Genomic DNA, 16,582 nt, shown 5'->3' on the forward strand with positions numbered 1-16,582 from the left:
AGAACTCTACTCTTCTATATTGTTAACGGTACTTTAGTACCGTTTACTTTAGCTTAGTCTAGTCCCTTTATGCTATCCGGTACTTGTAAACGTTCTTTAATAGTAACTTCCGCTCCTTCCGGCCCGGCTAGTAAAAAGAAGAAGGAGGATAAGTCTCTCCTTGCTAAAAAGACTAAGGATAAGGGTAAGGGTAAAGCGGTAGAGGAGGATAATAATAAGGATAAGGAGGAGGAGCTTTTAAAGCGTCTTCTAGTTAATGTAAAAGCTAAGGAGGATATTAAGGCGAAGGAGAAGGAGGCGGAGGCTTGGAAAGCGCGTCTGCGCGCTAAGCTAAAGAAGTATAGGTTAGATGTTTAAATTATTAGTTTATTATATTAGTTTTTAACGCTCCGCGCCTTTATTATAAAGTCTCTAGAGGCAAGTCCTATTAATTAACCCTTTATTTTAAGTTACCCCTTAGATCCTATACTAGTTTAGTAGTATTTTAAAGGTTAAGGAGCTTCCGAAAATATTTAAAATACTATTATAATAGATTCTTTGTTAATTTGTTAGCTAGCATTTATACCGTTTAAAGGTATTCGATACTAAAAGTACTTTTTTTAACCTGCTCTTTTACCTATATATTATAGATATTAATATACTTTAAAGAGGTGTTTATCTGTATTCTATCTTTAACTACTAGTCTAATTATATTAGTATTATTATAATAGATTACCTACAGCTTTTTAAGGTCCAGAGTAATATCTTTAAAGAGGCGTTGCAACGCTATAGTTTCTTTAACAGTATTTATAAATGCTATTAGTTCGGCTTTTATAAATAAAATAATAATTGTCAACTGCTTTACAGCCTTCTATACAATTATACCTCTGAAGAGTATTATTATATAGCTTTAGGTAGACTTTTAAATGTTAAAGCAATCGGTAAATAATACGTCCCTTATAATAAGGAGTATTTGTAACTCGGTTTCCTTACTAATATATATAATCCTTAGATACTTTATTTTATATAGGTAATAGATTACCTAATACGCTGTAAAGATATACTAGTGTAACGGATTTGTTAAGAAATAAAACAGCTTTAATATAATAAAAGCTACGTTTAAGCGAATTATAATAGCTATATAAAGTATTAAACTAATAAACTTTTAGAAAAGCTTAATTTCGTTGTTTAAAGCAGTTCCTTTATATTTAATAAAATCGTTGGAGGGAAGTAGAATATAAGGTATACGAACCGTAAGGTTAATGTCGAACCTTTTAGCTACCTTCTCGATATATTAGTTGTAGATTAAGAATACCCGGCGCTTCGGACGGTCCCTAATAATTCTTACGCCTAGGAACTACTTTACCTCTCTCTTTTTATAAAGTTTATATTTAGCTTTAAAAGCATTTATAATACGGTTTACCTTATCCGTATAGTTTCGATAAAAGAAGACAAAATAATCGTCGACGTAGAATACGATAATAACCTTATATTAATCGTTATAGAAAAGGTAAGACTTTTCTTTAAAAGCTTTAAAGCCTAGTTTATGTAAAGTAGAAGAGAACTCTTAGTACTAAAGGAAAGGTAACTCTCGGAGTCTATAAAAGGCTTGTAAAAGTTAAATATACTTCTTTAGCTATTTATATTCTTCTAAGAGTTTACAATATATTAGCGCTTCTAGAAAGGTATTTAAGAATACTTGTTTAACATCGAACTAATAGACTTTAAAGTTAAAGTATATAGCGATTGCTATTATAAAGCGAAATATATAAGTAGTAAAGGTAGTAGCGTAGGTTATCTTAAGGGTACTTTAGCGTTATAGATTGCCTTTAACGTAAATATATACCTTTGCTTTCTTAATATAACTATACTTATTAAACTTATATATAAATATTTATTTAAAAGGCAAAGGACGTCCTTTAGCCTTTATACGGCAAATAATACGTTAAGTCTTCCGGTTAACGAGATTCCTAATCTTTTCGTCGTAAGCTTTTAAAAATAAATATTTAAACTTATAGTTCTTAATATCTCGAAAGCGCTAAGGTACCTTAGTATTAGCTAATTCTAAGAAATATATTCTCGGTATCTTAGGAGTAGTACCTAAACGTTTTATAGACCTCTAGTTTACAGCCGCTGCTACTATGTAATAGATAGTATAAGTTTAAGGGCTATTTTCCTTATAAATAGGATTATCTAGGAAAAAGGTTATATAGAAGCTCTCTTAGTATCTTTAATTCGGTAGATATATACTATCGTCTCGATATATCCCGAATACGAATCCGATAAATCTATACTTATTATTATCGTTTTAACCCTTAGGCCCCTAACCTTTTTACTATTTACTTTAACGTATAGCAGGCCTATATACCTTCCTAACGTATTTACGTTTAATATAGGCTAGATTAAGGTCTTATCTTTCTATAGTCTACTGTTTTATTATAGTATTTATAATATAATAAACGTTTTACAACGGTTTATAAATACCGTCTGCCGGTTGTAAAAACTCCTTTTTAACTATAAGGAGTCCTACGGTATTATTATCGTAGGGGTTTAATAAGAGCGTACTAAGCTTTATAGTTCTGTTAGTAGGATATTAGTCTTTAACTGTTATACCTTTACGATAAATATCGTTAATATAAGGTTTAATATCTATAACCCTATTAAGTCTTATATAAAGCGATAGAGGATTAATAGATGGCTTTAGGGTTAGGAGTCTAGTTATAAACGATCCTGTTTTTAATAGCTTAGTAAGAGTATCCGCGGAAAGTATACTCTTTACCTATACTCCTATCCCCGAGTTCTAACCCTTTAGCTAGTTAAAATTTATCTTTAGTTTTTTAAAAGATATTAAGTATTCTAAACTCTTAGAGTTAACATCGTCGGGCTCTTTTACTATACTAACGTCTCGGTACCCTATATTGGACTTAAACAGCTCTATAATATCCCTTGTAATTTAGAACGGTTATAAGGATATATATTCCTTACTAGATTTATAAAAGAGCTTTTTATCGAAGATTACGTTCTGCGTAATAATAATTCTTTTAAGCTAAGGAACCTAAATCTAGTAGATATTAGTTACCTAGTATTTAACTAGGTAACCGATATAAGCTTTCTCGGTTATTTTAAATAGCTTTCGGTAAATATTCGCCTTTCGTCGTTTATCGAATAGGTATATTTAGTATCCGTATATATATAGGTTACTAAGGTAAAGCCTTAGATTTTACGTATAATTATTTATAAACTCGGGTTAGTATTAATAAAAGTATTGCTAAAATTATAAATATAGTTTCTTGTTTAGTGATTTCTAGTCGTTACGCTATAAAGGTGTAATGTTAATCAGCTAAGCAGCTGTTTTCGTAGCTTCTAGCTATAGGTTGTAAAGTAAGTAGGCTCCGAAAAGTATAGTAAACCCTTTTTTAATAATTTTATATCCTACGCGCTTAAATCCTTCGTTAGCCTCCGAAGTATAGGTTAAGGTAAGTTTAAGATTAATCCCTAGGTTCTAAATCCAAACCTTATAATCCGTATACCCTTTAATACCGATAGTACTAGTATCGTTATTTTATTAAATCTTATAAACTTTAAAGCTAAATTATATATTAACCTACGATACAGTATCTTTAATTTATCTAGCTATAGTATATAGTAACTTAGTTATTAGAGTTTTTATAATTACTTTTTTACTCTACTTGTCTTTAATTATAAATAGTTATTTTAAACCGTTAAACTTAGGATTAAACTTAAAAAGGTCTTAAATAATCCTCTAGAAAGGTTTTATAACGCGGTTCTTAAAGGATCGGCGTAAAATAACTCGAGTAGCGTATACCCGTATACAACTCTTATACTTCTTTTTTAGGATATTATTTACTTTATACCGAACTCCTTTAGCTACAGAGATAAATCTTTGTATTACTTTGGGCTCTATATATCCTATACGTAGGTATTATAGGCGCTCCGTATCCTTTTTTTTAGGAAGTAGCTTTTTCGATCGGGCGGTTAAACGGGTTTTAATAACGGTAAGAAATATAGTTATAGTATACTTAAGCGGAGGAACTCTCGAATAAGCAGAACGAACGTTATATTTAAGGAATACTAAATTATATTTGCGGACTAACTGTTTTATTACTAGACTATACTTTATAGGGCTGTAACGAAGGGTTCTGTCCTACCCGTAATACTAAAGGCCTACCCGCTTAAAAGCTACCTTTAATATAATATTAATGTAAAACTTATTAATAAAGACCGTATCTTTCAGAATTAGGTTCTTAGTATTAGGACCTCTATTACCGTTTAGTATATTCCTAAGCCTTTATCGCCTACGGGCTTATATTTAGAAAAAGGTTATACCCGCCCTTATATAGTCGTCTAGGTTATCGACTTTGTATTAGGATCTAGGCTTAAATTATAACTTATCGTTAACGATATAGACTACTCTACAGTTATTTAAAAGGATAGAATTATAAAGCGGGTAATAATTAGTAATAAATATAGTATAAATACTAGGGGGAAGCTAAATCCTTACCTATAAGTCGTAAAGGATTACTACTTTAACGAAAAGCCCCGAAAAGTCTTTGTTATTATTGAGTTTTAACTTAACTTTAACCGAATTAGGAAAGGGTTCTTCGCTGCCCAGTCTTAGTAATAAACGCAGTACTCTAGGACTAGAGAGTCTTATCCTTTAAACTTATAACTCGTTTCTAAAGTCCGTTTATTAAAGCTTTATAAAGTCGTTAAAGATATATTAGTGTAGGCCCTAGGATATTATACTGCCTTTCTCGCTTTTATTAGTTATAATAGCTTTAAAATTAAAGTACTTAATCGGTATCTAATAGTATTATTTAAGGATTCCGTATAGATAATTATAATAAACCTTTAACGTTCGGTTTACTTTCCTATTTTAATTATTAGACTAGTTATAGCCTCGATTATCGCCTTTTCTACTACTATTCCCGCCTTTTCCTTATTTATAGCTACCCTTTAACCTAAAAGGCTTACCTTTACCGTTACTATTATTTTTCTTATCAGACCTTTATTTTAATAAGTCTTATTAGTTAAATAACTGTTTATATCCTCCGAAAGTAACGTAAATATATAGTAAAATATATACCCCGGCTCCGTTTTAAAGGAGAAATCGGTATAGCTAATCCGTATATACCTTTATAGTTTCCTTAAAGTCGTTTCGGATAACTTTATCGGCTAGAAATATATATTTAGTATAGGCCTATCCTAGGGCAATACGCTTCTAAATAGTATTTAAAAAGGCTGTAATAGCTAGGAGACCGATTATATCGGTAACTCCGTTTATAAATATATTATAATACTCGTAGCGGAAGTTTATAATCTATTCGAAAGGGTCTATAGCTGTTTCGGCTTTATTAAGGACGTTAAGGAAAGCTTTACGAAACGCTTTTATCCTTACCGCCTAAATAAAAACAATTTAGGCTTCTAAAATACGTAGAACGTTATAATAGATCTATAGCTATTTTATTAATATAAGGAGGTTAAAAGCGTTTTCGAGCAGATCCTTCCGAACAATATTAAAGATAAAATAGTATACCGCGTTATAAGCCTTCCTCTAATCGTTTAAATCGTTTTACAAGGTTTTTAGGAAGTACCGGAGAAAGTTCTGCTCGTATACGTAATCTATATCGGACTTAAAGGGTTCTCCTGGTTTTTCCGGTTTAAAGCCCCTTTCCTCCGGATTAATGTTCTACCAGTCCTAAAGCTCTCGTTAGTATTAAATCCTAAGCTGCTATTAGACCTCTAAGTAGGCGTCTATATAAAACGGCTTTTAATTATTGTTAAGGATCTTTAGAACCGTTTTAGCGTTTGCTTCTAGTCTACAGATCTGCTATACGCCGTAGATACGAGCTTCGTTTCGGACGTAATCGAACCATCGTCCCTAGTCGCGGAAGGTCTCTAGCCGTACGACGCTAAGAGTATAATCCTTAAGGACTAAGTCCATCTTGCCGAGGAAGGTGCTTTAACAGTTAGCGACGGGTTTTAAGAGAGAGAGGAGAAAATAAACGAGCTAAGCGCCTTAAAGATTAATTTAAGGGCTTATAACAAGAAGGGGAGGTTCTCTTTCTGCGTAGCAGGAAGGTACCGGGCTTATAACTGTAATGGCCCGGACCTGTAAGAGTGTATACGGCGGAAAGGAGTAGTTGGAAACTGTTGTTTAAAAGAAGAAAACAACTATCTAATATGCCTCTCCTGGAGGCTCCTTATATACACGATGGATGCCCAGAATGGCGGTCTGAGCAGGCAGAATGCCTGCTGGGGTTCAGGACCAGGGTATAAGTCCCCATAGATCCTGTCACAGATTCCTCTGAAGACCGAACCATTGAGGTAATATTTGACCGCATTTCTTGTGAACCGCTGAAGTTGCTCGTCCGCAGATTTAACCCGATCCCGCTTCGAGACTGTCTTTTCATATCGTGGGTGGACGGAGGCGGCATCGACCGGGCAAAAGAAACGGCTCCGTACGCCATTATCGATGAGAAGAAGGCCACAAAGAGCCTGAAAGAGTATATTGCCGCGAACCGCCTTATATGCATGGGTTCTCTGCTGGCACAGAGCGATGACTTGATTCAGGATACGTACGCATATGCTGTGCAGTATATGCAGCGACACTTGGTACGTGTCCTCTGCTACCGACACAGCATCTACGCGGCCCTGTTTCGACCCGAGACTAACCTCTGCTTCAAGTCGGAACGCCAGCCATCGGAGGATGGACACCTTCTAGAGAAGGCTTTCGAGCTATGGTTCAGCATCCGCCTAACCGCCGATCTGCCGTGTCTCGGTGGCGATGAAACGCTCGGTATGGAACCCGTGAGCGTGGATGACGGGTCGCCAATGGCGGGCAAAATCCCCTTACCCGCGGTTACGATGCAGCAGATAGATGCAGCGTTGATGGAGGAGGTTCTGCCGCAACTCCGCAAGGGCGTTATGGATGGCTTCCGCGAGCTGATGTGCAACCCCAAGAGCTGGATGACTGTCTACCTCATCAGCTTCATGCTGCTCCACAGCTGTTCCATGCTTACCCGCAAGCACGACGAGGCGCGAAAGCACCAATCGCCGGTGAGTTTGGAAGAAGGCCTGTTTCCTTGATAGCGATCGATGCACGCTACAAGGCGATATGAGACGCGCCAACATACCTAACCTTTCCCTCACAGGCATGCACAGCGTTGGAAGACCTTCGGAAACTTCACACCAGCGCTCAGGTAATCCTCGCCTATTACCATCACCGAAGCGACTCGTTCAATCCGTTTGAGCATGCTTCAAGCAGCAGCCGCAATCGCAACCATCAGCCGGACAAATGCTTGACGGAGGATGACAAGCGGTTTTTGGAGCGAACCAAGGAGCTCCTGCAGCAACGAGGTATGCGTGTGTGCTGCTGTCCTTGTCTGTCCTGTCCCATAGCCGCCGGCCGCAGGACCACATATTATGGACAGACTGAAAAAGCACTGGACCTGCTAACAAGCTTCTCATCGCGCAGCGGCCCACATCAACATGATCGGAAATGATGGTCGGCGTGGTGAGGACCTGTACTTTGTAGGACAGATGTTTGACGACTTTTGGCGGCGGACGGAAGATGCACGTTGAGCAGAGCGACGAAGCTACTCAGCTTGAGAGGTATTTCGGTCAACAGAATCTGGTTCGCATTGGATTCCGAAGCCGTGTGTGCAGCGGAGCTGCCGGGAGGTTTGGATGCGAATAACTACGGCCAGGTTGGCCAGCCCGAGCCACACTGACACCCAACAGTGGCGCATGGCGAAAACGAGTTTACTATAGTATCAGTGGTAGGTCGCTAGCAATGCAAGATAACGGAGCCATCACGTTATAATATGCTCCTGCGGTGTACTTCGCCGTTTTGTCCGCTAAGGTGTGATGCAGGGCTCATTCGCCTCGTCGCCTCGTTCCCGCACGGGCTTCCACCAAGTTTGCCACTTGTCTTGGCGCTGCCAATCAGGAGCTTGCCCAAATCCTGCTAAACGACAACCGCCTCTTCGATCTCGATTCCATTTTGTCTTTTTTTCCCCATCACTCGCGTCTTTGACGCACTTGGTTCTTGTGTTGTGATTGAAAGCTAGATGGGAAGACTCCGGTCATGTCCTGCCTTCCACTTTGCAACAAGCGTTCAGGGGGAATGACACCAAACAAGGCCCCGTGTCTCTTCCGCGGAAAGTAAGGGTTATTAGTTATGATTACCAAAGCTCATGTGTCAAAAAGATCACCACTACCTCTCCAGCAGCCAACGTTTACGTCCCTCCGCATCCCCCCCCCCCCCCCAAAAAAAAAAAATTATTTATAGTACACATAGATTTACTAGAGCCTCCTGTCACGTTCGTTTGGCTTTTCGCCCCAGAAAGTGCAAATCGAAGCGTAAAACTTACTCGCTTTTTAAACCCCTCTGCACTGCCCAAATCCTCTGCTCCCCGTTTTTTAGGTAAAAGGACCTTTTGTTGCAGTAGCAGGTATATATGGTGCACTAGCTGATGGCAGCATCAGCGGATCCGTTTTTGCTGTCACAGTTATGAGCCCGGTCCTCTTCTGTTTACGCAGCGGTATGTTGATAGTGCTACCTGCACTGTAAAAAGTCATATACAATGAGAAGGCTCTGAGTTCGAAACCTGTGTTTGCACACCTGACACAAAGGACGTTTTTAGGGTGGCGTCTGATAAATAAACACCCGGGCACCCCTCGGGGGTGCGATGGAGGATAGAGATGAAATTTCCTCTAACTCCAAGTCAGGATAAATAAGTGCACCAGGGAACTCAGACCTCGACTAATCGCCTCGGTCTGGGGGGTGTGTTGCAGTAGCAGGTATATATGGTGCACTAGCTGATGGCAGCATCAGCGGATCCGTTTTTGCTGTCACACCTTTGTAGCAGGGTCCAATTGCAAAGTTGTGGAGTCGAAAAAACGCAACGAGCCAATCAAAAAGCACTCTGGAGGATTGTGCCGGTAACTAAGGCAATGCGGAGCTTCCGCTTCGATTTCTTGCTACACAGTGCGACTGTGTACCGTCAAAAAATCAAAGCGAAGCGGAAGCTTCGCTTTGACTACCTATACATTCAAGCTGGAGATTGTTCCAGACACAGATAGGTCGTAGATAACAGACTTGGCAGCGTCCTTGAATGTATTGCGGTTTGCGGCCGCTGGATTCAAGTCCTTGGTCACTTTTGGTTGCGGCTGTAAGCTTTTAGACCGAACAATGTCGTCTGGTGGAATGTGCACGACCGTACCTAAGGTACGTACCTACTTGTATGCACTGTACTATTGCAGGGTGATGATGATTGGGTAAAACAGATCCCGGGGAACGCTAAAACCTCCAACGCCCGACCCACCGAGCGATGCAGGACACCGTACCAGAAGCACCTTAAGGAAGTAGTATTCCAGAAAATGCTAAAAATGGTGTTGAATTCGATGATGATCAAGAAGAGGCCCTGCAACCACAGGTGGCTTTCCGGCCCCCAAAATGCCGTTCCTTCTCGCATCACCGAGATATGGGTTTTGGTGTGGGATCGACACCTGCTTTCCTATTACCTAGGTCGCTTAGGTACCGATCTATCGATACATGGTGTACGGTCGAGGCTGGAAGGTTCCGACAACTATGCACGTTTCCAACGCACCTGAAGCGAAGTGGCATGCTCCCTGGACCTATCGGAACACGAGCTCCCAGACAAACACCAGGCCTCTCAAGGCCCTTTGGATGCCTTGGGCTGTCCTTGCGGTCGAAGCGCGGAGGGCTTGTTCAATAATCCTCTACTCTGCGGAGCAGAGAGTTCAGGGTTGCTTGCCGGCCGGGATGGCGATCTTGGGTCTTGATAGGGGACCGAGCGTACATTGATTGGGCCTGCCCAAGTACGCTTTGACCAAAGTGTGAGATATTGATTCCTATGAAAGGAGTTCGCGGTGTGACTGGAGGGAGCTGTTGTATCGGGGGCCCGGCATGCTCCGCGGAGCGTGAGGAAGCCCTGGCGCTCCAGAATTATTTGCACAGTACCCACAGGCCGGTCAGCACCGCTCGAATGGTTGCAGTATTTCCATTCGTGAAGGCCGGCCCGATGTCGATTCGGCAGCTTCCCTTGCATTAGCAGGTACTATACATTTGTAACGCCAACTACCCAACTGCAGGGTCCAATGGCGACTGCGAGTTCGCCTAGCCCATCTCCGATGTGACGCATGCGTGCCGCGCTAGTGTGGAACTGTGTAGCAGTACTGCGTACCTAGGTACCCAACCTACCGGAAGTTGCTGCGCCCAATCAAATGCCGTTCCGAGCTACCACCGTCTGGTATGGCAGGTACATGGAAGAGGTCTTGCTTAGTCATGGTGGGTTGGTCACGGAGCCGTTGCTTTTGCAAGATAGGTACTTGTGGATTGCGTTACTTTCACGCATGCAAGTCGGCAAGCTTGTTGATCTTTGTCTCCAGGGACCATCTCTTCCGTCTATGACAAAGCTGAGAAAGTGTAGTTCAGAGGGTGCCGGAAAGCACCCGGGGTAAGGATGTCAGCCATCGCTTACATGTTCAGAGGCTGCAGGGATTTGACCGGCGGCGGTGGAGCTCCCCGGCCCCGGGCTGGCCCAGAAGAAGAGAAGCGCATCTGAGACAGCATGCGTGGCACCAGGAACAAGACGGCAGAGGGTGCTGGAAAGCACCCGGGGGCAAGGAGTCTACTGTGTAGAGCTTATTGGCGAGCATCAAATCGTTTTCTGGAGCTTGAGTCCCACTTCCTCGGTCTGGGGACAAACGTTCATGTGCCCGATCGAGAAAGATTATCGGTGAGTGGGACTAGGGGAATTACGGCGGAAGGCCCACTGTTCATACCCCTGCGCTCAATGGTTGACCAAGTTGGATGCTGGCGAAAAAATGCCGTTCACAGAGCAGGACTCCCGTCAGATCTGACTGTATCCATACTATTATTCGTTTGGATTGTGACCCGCCGGGGGGGGGGGGGGGGGGGGGGGGGAAGGGGGTTGCCATTTACTTTACAGCCCCAATGTCCCATGGGATCTCCGACTGTCTCCAAAACCATCCAAGCTGTTGTTTCTCTTCATATATATCCTCCCTCGGACTTCTGAGCAGAGGTCGGGCTTGACTCCTTGTGACGACGAACAAGTCTTGTCCGGACAACCGCCGCCCTAGCCTTCAGTCCTGTTATAGCATATCACGCTTGGTTCATTCTGTGGCACACCACTTCGCCGTCTAACCCCCCTCGCCTCCGTTGACGCATCCAATTCCTTGTTGCAGATACTCCCCTTCTTTTGTTGCCGAGTCACTCTCCCTCGACGTGTCGACACTACGACAGCGATGGCATCGTCGACATCAGAACAGACGGCCATCGTCTATGTCGAGCATCTCCTGTCCGGAATGGACCATCGGGACTGTGGCCACTGGGGAGGAGGCCCGCAAGCCAGAGATGCGGCGTTCAACGCCGACATTGACGACATCCAAGCTGCGTTCGCCGAGAGCCAGCATCAAAATCCGGCGGATAGCTCTGAGAAGGATGGCTTCGGGACGCATGACACATGAGGACGATTACGTCGATGAGGAGCCGGTCATGGCTGTTAGGCACGATATTCACCCCACACAACCCGAAAGGACCGATGCCACACTTCCTTTTCTTTGCCTCGTCGTATTCCTTCTCCCCTTGCTCTTCTTCCTCTCTCGCCTTTGATCCTTTCCTCGTCTTCCTTCTTTCATTTCTTCGTACACCAGGGAAATCAACACCTGACATAGAGGGTATATGCGGTGCTGTTGTGCAGTGAGTTCGGAGTAGGCGGCGTGCGCTGGACGGTTTGGTTGGAGTACCAATTTGGGAGCTAGTATGAGTCTGTCTGTTATTGGCTTGATGTTGGTAATTACAAATGGGGTGTTGCCAATGATGTGGTGATATGGTCAACTTGGTCTAGAAAGCCAACTCCATGAGGTCAATGCATCATAAAACAATGCCCTGAACTAGCGCGAGACGAGAATGCATCATGACAGAAAAGAAGAAAAAAAAAAAAACGTGAAAAAGAGCGAGGCGAACATACCTTGTATTCTATGAAGATTGCATTGCACAGTGGTACTTGATCACTCTCCCATCTTACCTGGAAAAACTCACCTCAGCGGCAACGTCATCTGCCGACCGCCCATGGCGACGACTTGGACCTCCTCAGCGACCGCCGCCTGGACAAAGACCGCCAGCGTCTGCGCCAACTTGGCCCTCAGCATCCTGTCCTCGACCCAGGCATCCGAGTCGACCCACACAGACTGCAGCATGCACAGCTTCGCGTGGATCTCCTTCACCACCCTCTCCATGCTGCCGTCGTCCGGCAGGTACGGCAGCGTCGACTCCCCCCGCTTGCGAGCGTGATGCACCTCGGCCAGCACCCGCAGCATAAAGTACGTGGCGTGCTCCTCCTGGCCCCAGCGCGAGGTGTCACCGCCGTCTTCATCGTCGCCGTCGTTCAGCATGGCCACGCCGGGAGGCTGCTGCGTCCACGGCCAGCGGGCATGCTTGTGGTCGAGGGAGAGGCGGATGCGGAGGACGATATGCCGGAGGTCGGGGTCAGCGAGGCCGGGCCAGTCTTGCTGCTTGGATAGGACGCCGAGGGCGTAGCGGGCAAAGTGGGTGAGGATGGCGCGGGCGAGGGCGGGGGTGCCGAGGTCGAGGTGGCGGGCGAGGAAGGAGAGGGAGGAATCGCTCATCCTGCTCTGGAGCGCGTACCTGTGTTGTGAGCCGGGGATGGAGGAGACCGACTTACCTGTAGGGCTGAGCTGTTGGGTCTGTTGGATGTTGGGAGGGACGTGTTGGGGTCATCGCTGGTTGCGAGGCCGATTGCGGTGCGGTAGTTATACGTGAAGCCGCAGGTGGTGTGGACAAAGAAGGCCGACAGAGCCATTGTTCTTCCAACGTGTTGAGCGTCAATGGGCATTGTTTTGTCGAGCCTTCTCGGGCATGTTGGAATCCGAGCCCCCGAACAAAGGAGATGCGAAAGCAGGGCTGAGGCCAAACACAGGACCAAGAATAGCTCTCGGATATTCAAAAAGACCGGTGGATTGAACGGTGCGCCTATTCTACGAGCAAGCCGGATCAGGCTGTGGACTGCAAGAGCGGAAGTCGGCATGTTGGTAATGCTGAGGGATCTCCCCAAGCTCCTGGGTTGTTCGGTCGCATGCGTTTCCGCTGTGGGCGAATTGCAGCCGAGCCTTGACGAGCCCAGGCGGCGTGAGGGAGAGCTGACATCAAGCTGGGCATGAGGATGCAAAGAGGGACATGGGGCTCTGCTCATGCCAAAGGGGGGCACTAACCCGCCATATATGCTGCGCAAGAGACGCAAAATGGCAAGGCTTCGTGTCCGGCTGAACTGTGTGATCATTTGGTACCTCCGCCTGGGCTGCAAGCCACGGCGCCTAAGATCGCTGATGAATAATCATCGCGCCGGTGCTGTATTAATAGCATGTATGCCGGGCGCAGCCTAGACCGAAGTCGATTCAGCTCCAGCCCGGCACTTCTCTGAAGGCCATGGGCATATGCGCGAATGAGATTCTTTGGTCAGCTGTGCATGCATGTGCGTAGTATGTACAGAACCGGGGCGGGCCCAAGAAGGCTGTTTCTTGACAAGACGTCTTGACCCCCAACCTCGCCTCCCAATCTCCCCCACCTACTCGCCAACCTCAAACTTGGTACAATCGTCCTGCGCCCCGCGCTGCGCAACCGGCATGACCACCGGCTGATGGTTCCTCGCCGCGATCATCGTGCACACCCGATACACCCCCGGCGGCAACCCCCCCGTCACCTCCGCGCGCAGCTCGCCGTTCTCGTCCGCCGGGTCGTCGATCCCCTTGAAGTACGCAAACCTCGTCGGATCCGGCGGCTCCAGCGTGCGCAGGCTCCCAATGTCCTGCACCGAAATGTGCGAGTGGCCGATGATGTCGCCGTTCTCGTCCAGGTCCTGGGGCGCGGTATAGTAGCTGACGCTGGGGTTGACGAGATAGCCGGCGCGGAGGTGGCGGGTTTGGACCGTCACGTTGAAGGTTTTGCGCGGGGGCACGCGGTCGCCGGGCTGGGGGTAGGTGATGATGGAGGTGATCATGTTGTTGACGGACGGGATGCGGCCCATGGGGATGCCGTTGCAGGAGCCGGCGCGGTTTTGCTGGCCGTTGGTGAGGACACGGCCGGCGCAGAAGTTGATGAAGTTGGAGCGGTCGCTGAAGAGGGGAGGCGTATCCTCATTGCCCGCAAAGGTTAGCTGGTGTGCCTTTCTTTTTTTTTTTTTTTTTTTTTTTTTTCCACGCTGGATTCCCAGCGTAGACAAAGGGGGGAGAAAAACAAAGACGTACGTCTCCGACTTGCTCAATCCCGGCCGGATCCCCGGCGTGCCATCTTCCAAGCCGTGATGGTAGCTGGCCGTCTGCAACGCAGCCGGGTCAAGGCAGATGGAGGGTCGCGGTTTATTCCCATGTCCGCGGTCGGGCCTGTTGTCATGCGCAGACCTCGTGTCCACGGCCAGGCCGTTGACGAGGCTCGAGGACAGAAGGACCAGCAAAGCGCCGGCGCCCAGGGAGAGCATGGTGAGGCGGACTGTTGCAATCGGCGGGCTGCAAACCTAGGATGGCAGGTCCTCGAGCAGTGGCCGGCGAGACTTGATGGCGCCAACGAGCGCGAGAGGCGTCCCTCTTAAAGAGCAAACGACCAGCCTGGCGGCCAAGTCCCATGATGGCTTCGGTGTTATATTTAACAGCATCACATCCTCCCATCTGACCTTGGCACCGCCGGACTGGTTATCCCGGGTGCCGTCTCATGTAGGTTGGACGCAGGTCAGCTTGATATTGATTGGGCCACCGGCGGCTAAATCCCCGAGAACCTACAGCATGTTGTGTGCGGCGCCCAACCATGTTGTGCTTGGTAGATTGCGTCGCGTGAGACCGCGTCTGCCCTGCCAAAAGCATCATTCCTCCCGTCTGCTCGAGATGAGGATTTATGCGGTTGGTGCGTGGCACAGCTTGTATGTCGGCGCGGGACGGCAATTTGCCTCCGGCTTCCCTACCAGGTTGACATAAGATAGCGTTGTACTCGCGCCTATCACTGTCGCATTGACGCGATGGTGGGCAGCTCTGAAGGAAGTGAAGACGACGGACGATTGAAATCCCAGGCGTTGTCGGGGTGCATCCCTGAATGATTCTTCGCTGTTTGAGTCCGAGTTTTGGAGTCGACGTCTGGCCCACGTTCGGGTGGCGTCGCGCCGGAAGTCTTTCACAGCATGCTTCGCCTCTGTAAGGGAATGGTAGCATCTTTGTTGGAATCCAACAAGTATGATTGTCGGTGATTTGAAAGACGATTCTTGTTGGCCACCGATTGACACCATTCCCATCGCCGTCCCGGGGTCGATCCATGGCCCATGCCGCACTGACCCTGGCATCAGAAGAACCAACCAATCGTGCGTCGAATAGTTACCGTTACGGATTCTCGGGTCGGCCCGGCCCTGTCGAGCATGACGCGGTCGTGAAACACGTTTCGACAACGAACACCGCCTTTCTGCCGGGGTGCTTGCTCAAGTACTGCGTACATGATGAGAGGCAGAACGCCCACCTGCAGGACCCCAGGTCCACGGCCAACCGCCAGATCTCTTCACAGTTTGTTGAGTGATGAAGTGATGAATACGGCAGAAAAAGGTTGCTACGGTAGAGGACCAAAGAGAGGAGCCGAAAGAGCGGGGACGAAGGATGGTGATGAAAGGCCAGGTTTACCTCGCAAGCTGGGACCTCTTCAGATGCATTTACCAGCCGTCAACGGACCCTTCAGCGCTGTTTCTCCTATATGATTTGAGCATAAGCACGCCGGCGCTTGATGGGGTGTCATGCTGATTGCACACCATACCAGCCTCTAGCATCCGAGGTGCCCTCGCTCAGGTACCTTGATACCTGGGATCCAACATTCCGAAGGCGTTGTGTGAACAGAAAAAAAAACAAGCAATTAGAATGAATGGGTAACAATCCACAATCGAGCCACCCGAGGGCGATCCGTCCCATTCCTTCAACGCGTGTGCCGATGTATCCACGTGCTTTGGCCGACATGACGTCTGGTTCATGGATCCCAGATCGATCGTGCTAGCCAACCGGGTTTCTTTCCCGAAGAAGTGCGGGGCTGCTTATCTCAGCGCATTGGAATAGCACACGACCGATGTTGGTAATACCCACCTGGCAAATGAATTACAAGAGCGGCACTCGAGGTACCTAATTATCCCTTGTCCCAGGCTCCCGGGTTTCGGACATATCCGATGCACTCCTAGGGGAGAAAGCAATGGTACACGCCACCCATCCAAGAAGCCACTCATTAGACAAAGAACAGATCAACAGAACGACTTTTCAACAAAAGACCTACTCGGGACGGGACGGGCGAGTCACAAGTGCTCTCATAATGCATGTGTGGGAGGTCTTATTCTCCTTCGCGCGGACACGGGATCCCTCGCTCGCTTCAGACTACGAGCTTCTGGGCTATCCCTCAACAACGACCAAGTAATCGTAGGCATCCAAGCCCCATTCCCGTGGTGTCCCACGGCAGGAGACACGCATGGTGACTTGTCGAAAGAGGGAGGAGGACCAATTCCGC

General features: G+C 46.5%; 3 protein-coding genes across 3 annotated transcripts; 1 reads left to right on the top strand and 2 right to left on the bottom strand.

Annotated features, from left to right (window-relative positions):
- Nucleotides 1–6,586: 6,586 nt before the first annotated feature.
- On the top strand, nt 6,587–7,584 carry VTJ83DRAFT_1352 (uncharacterized protein; the record flags this gene model as incomplete). The annotated part of the gene is made up of 4 exons (XM_071007502.1): nt 6,587–6,613; nt 6,688–7,059; nt 7,155–7,359; nt 7,478–7,584. 4 exons carry the CDS (start codon nt 6,587–6,589, stop codon nt 7,582–7,584), a joined length of 711 nt encoding a protein of 236 aa, XP_070870705.1.
- A 4,503-nt stretch (nt 7,585–12,087) lies between these two features.
- VTJ83DRAFT_1353 (uncharacterized protein) lies at nt 12,088–12,678 on the bottom strand (the record flags this gene model as incomplete). The annotated part of the gene is made up of 1 exon (XM_071007503.1): nt 12,088–12,678. The coding sequence occupies one exon, from the start codon at nt 12,676–12,678 to the stop codon at nt 12,088–12,090; it is 591 nt and encodes a 196-aa protein (XP_070870706.1).
- Nucleotides 12,679–13,634: 956 nt separating this feature from the next.
- Nucleotides 13,635–14,543, bottom strand: VTJ83DRAFT_1354 (uncharacterized protein; the record flags this gene model as incomplete). The annotated part of the gene is made up of 2 exons (XM_071007504.1): nt 13,635–14,181; nt 14,314–14,543. 2 exons carry the CDS (start codon nt 14,541–14,543, stop codon nt 13,635–13,637), a joined length of 777 nt encoding a protein of 258 aa, XP_070870707.1.
- Nucleotides 14,544–16,582: the final 2,039 nt, after the last annotated feature.

The sequence above is a fragment of the Remersonia thermophila genome, chromosome 1 (assembly GCF_042764415.1).
Source record: "Remersonia thermophila strain ATCC 22073 chromosome 1, whole genome shotgun sequence".
NCBI lineage: Eukaryota > Fungi > Ascomycota > Sordariomycetes > Sordariales > Chaetomiaceae > Remersonia > Remersonia thermophila.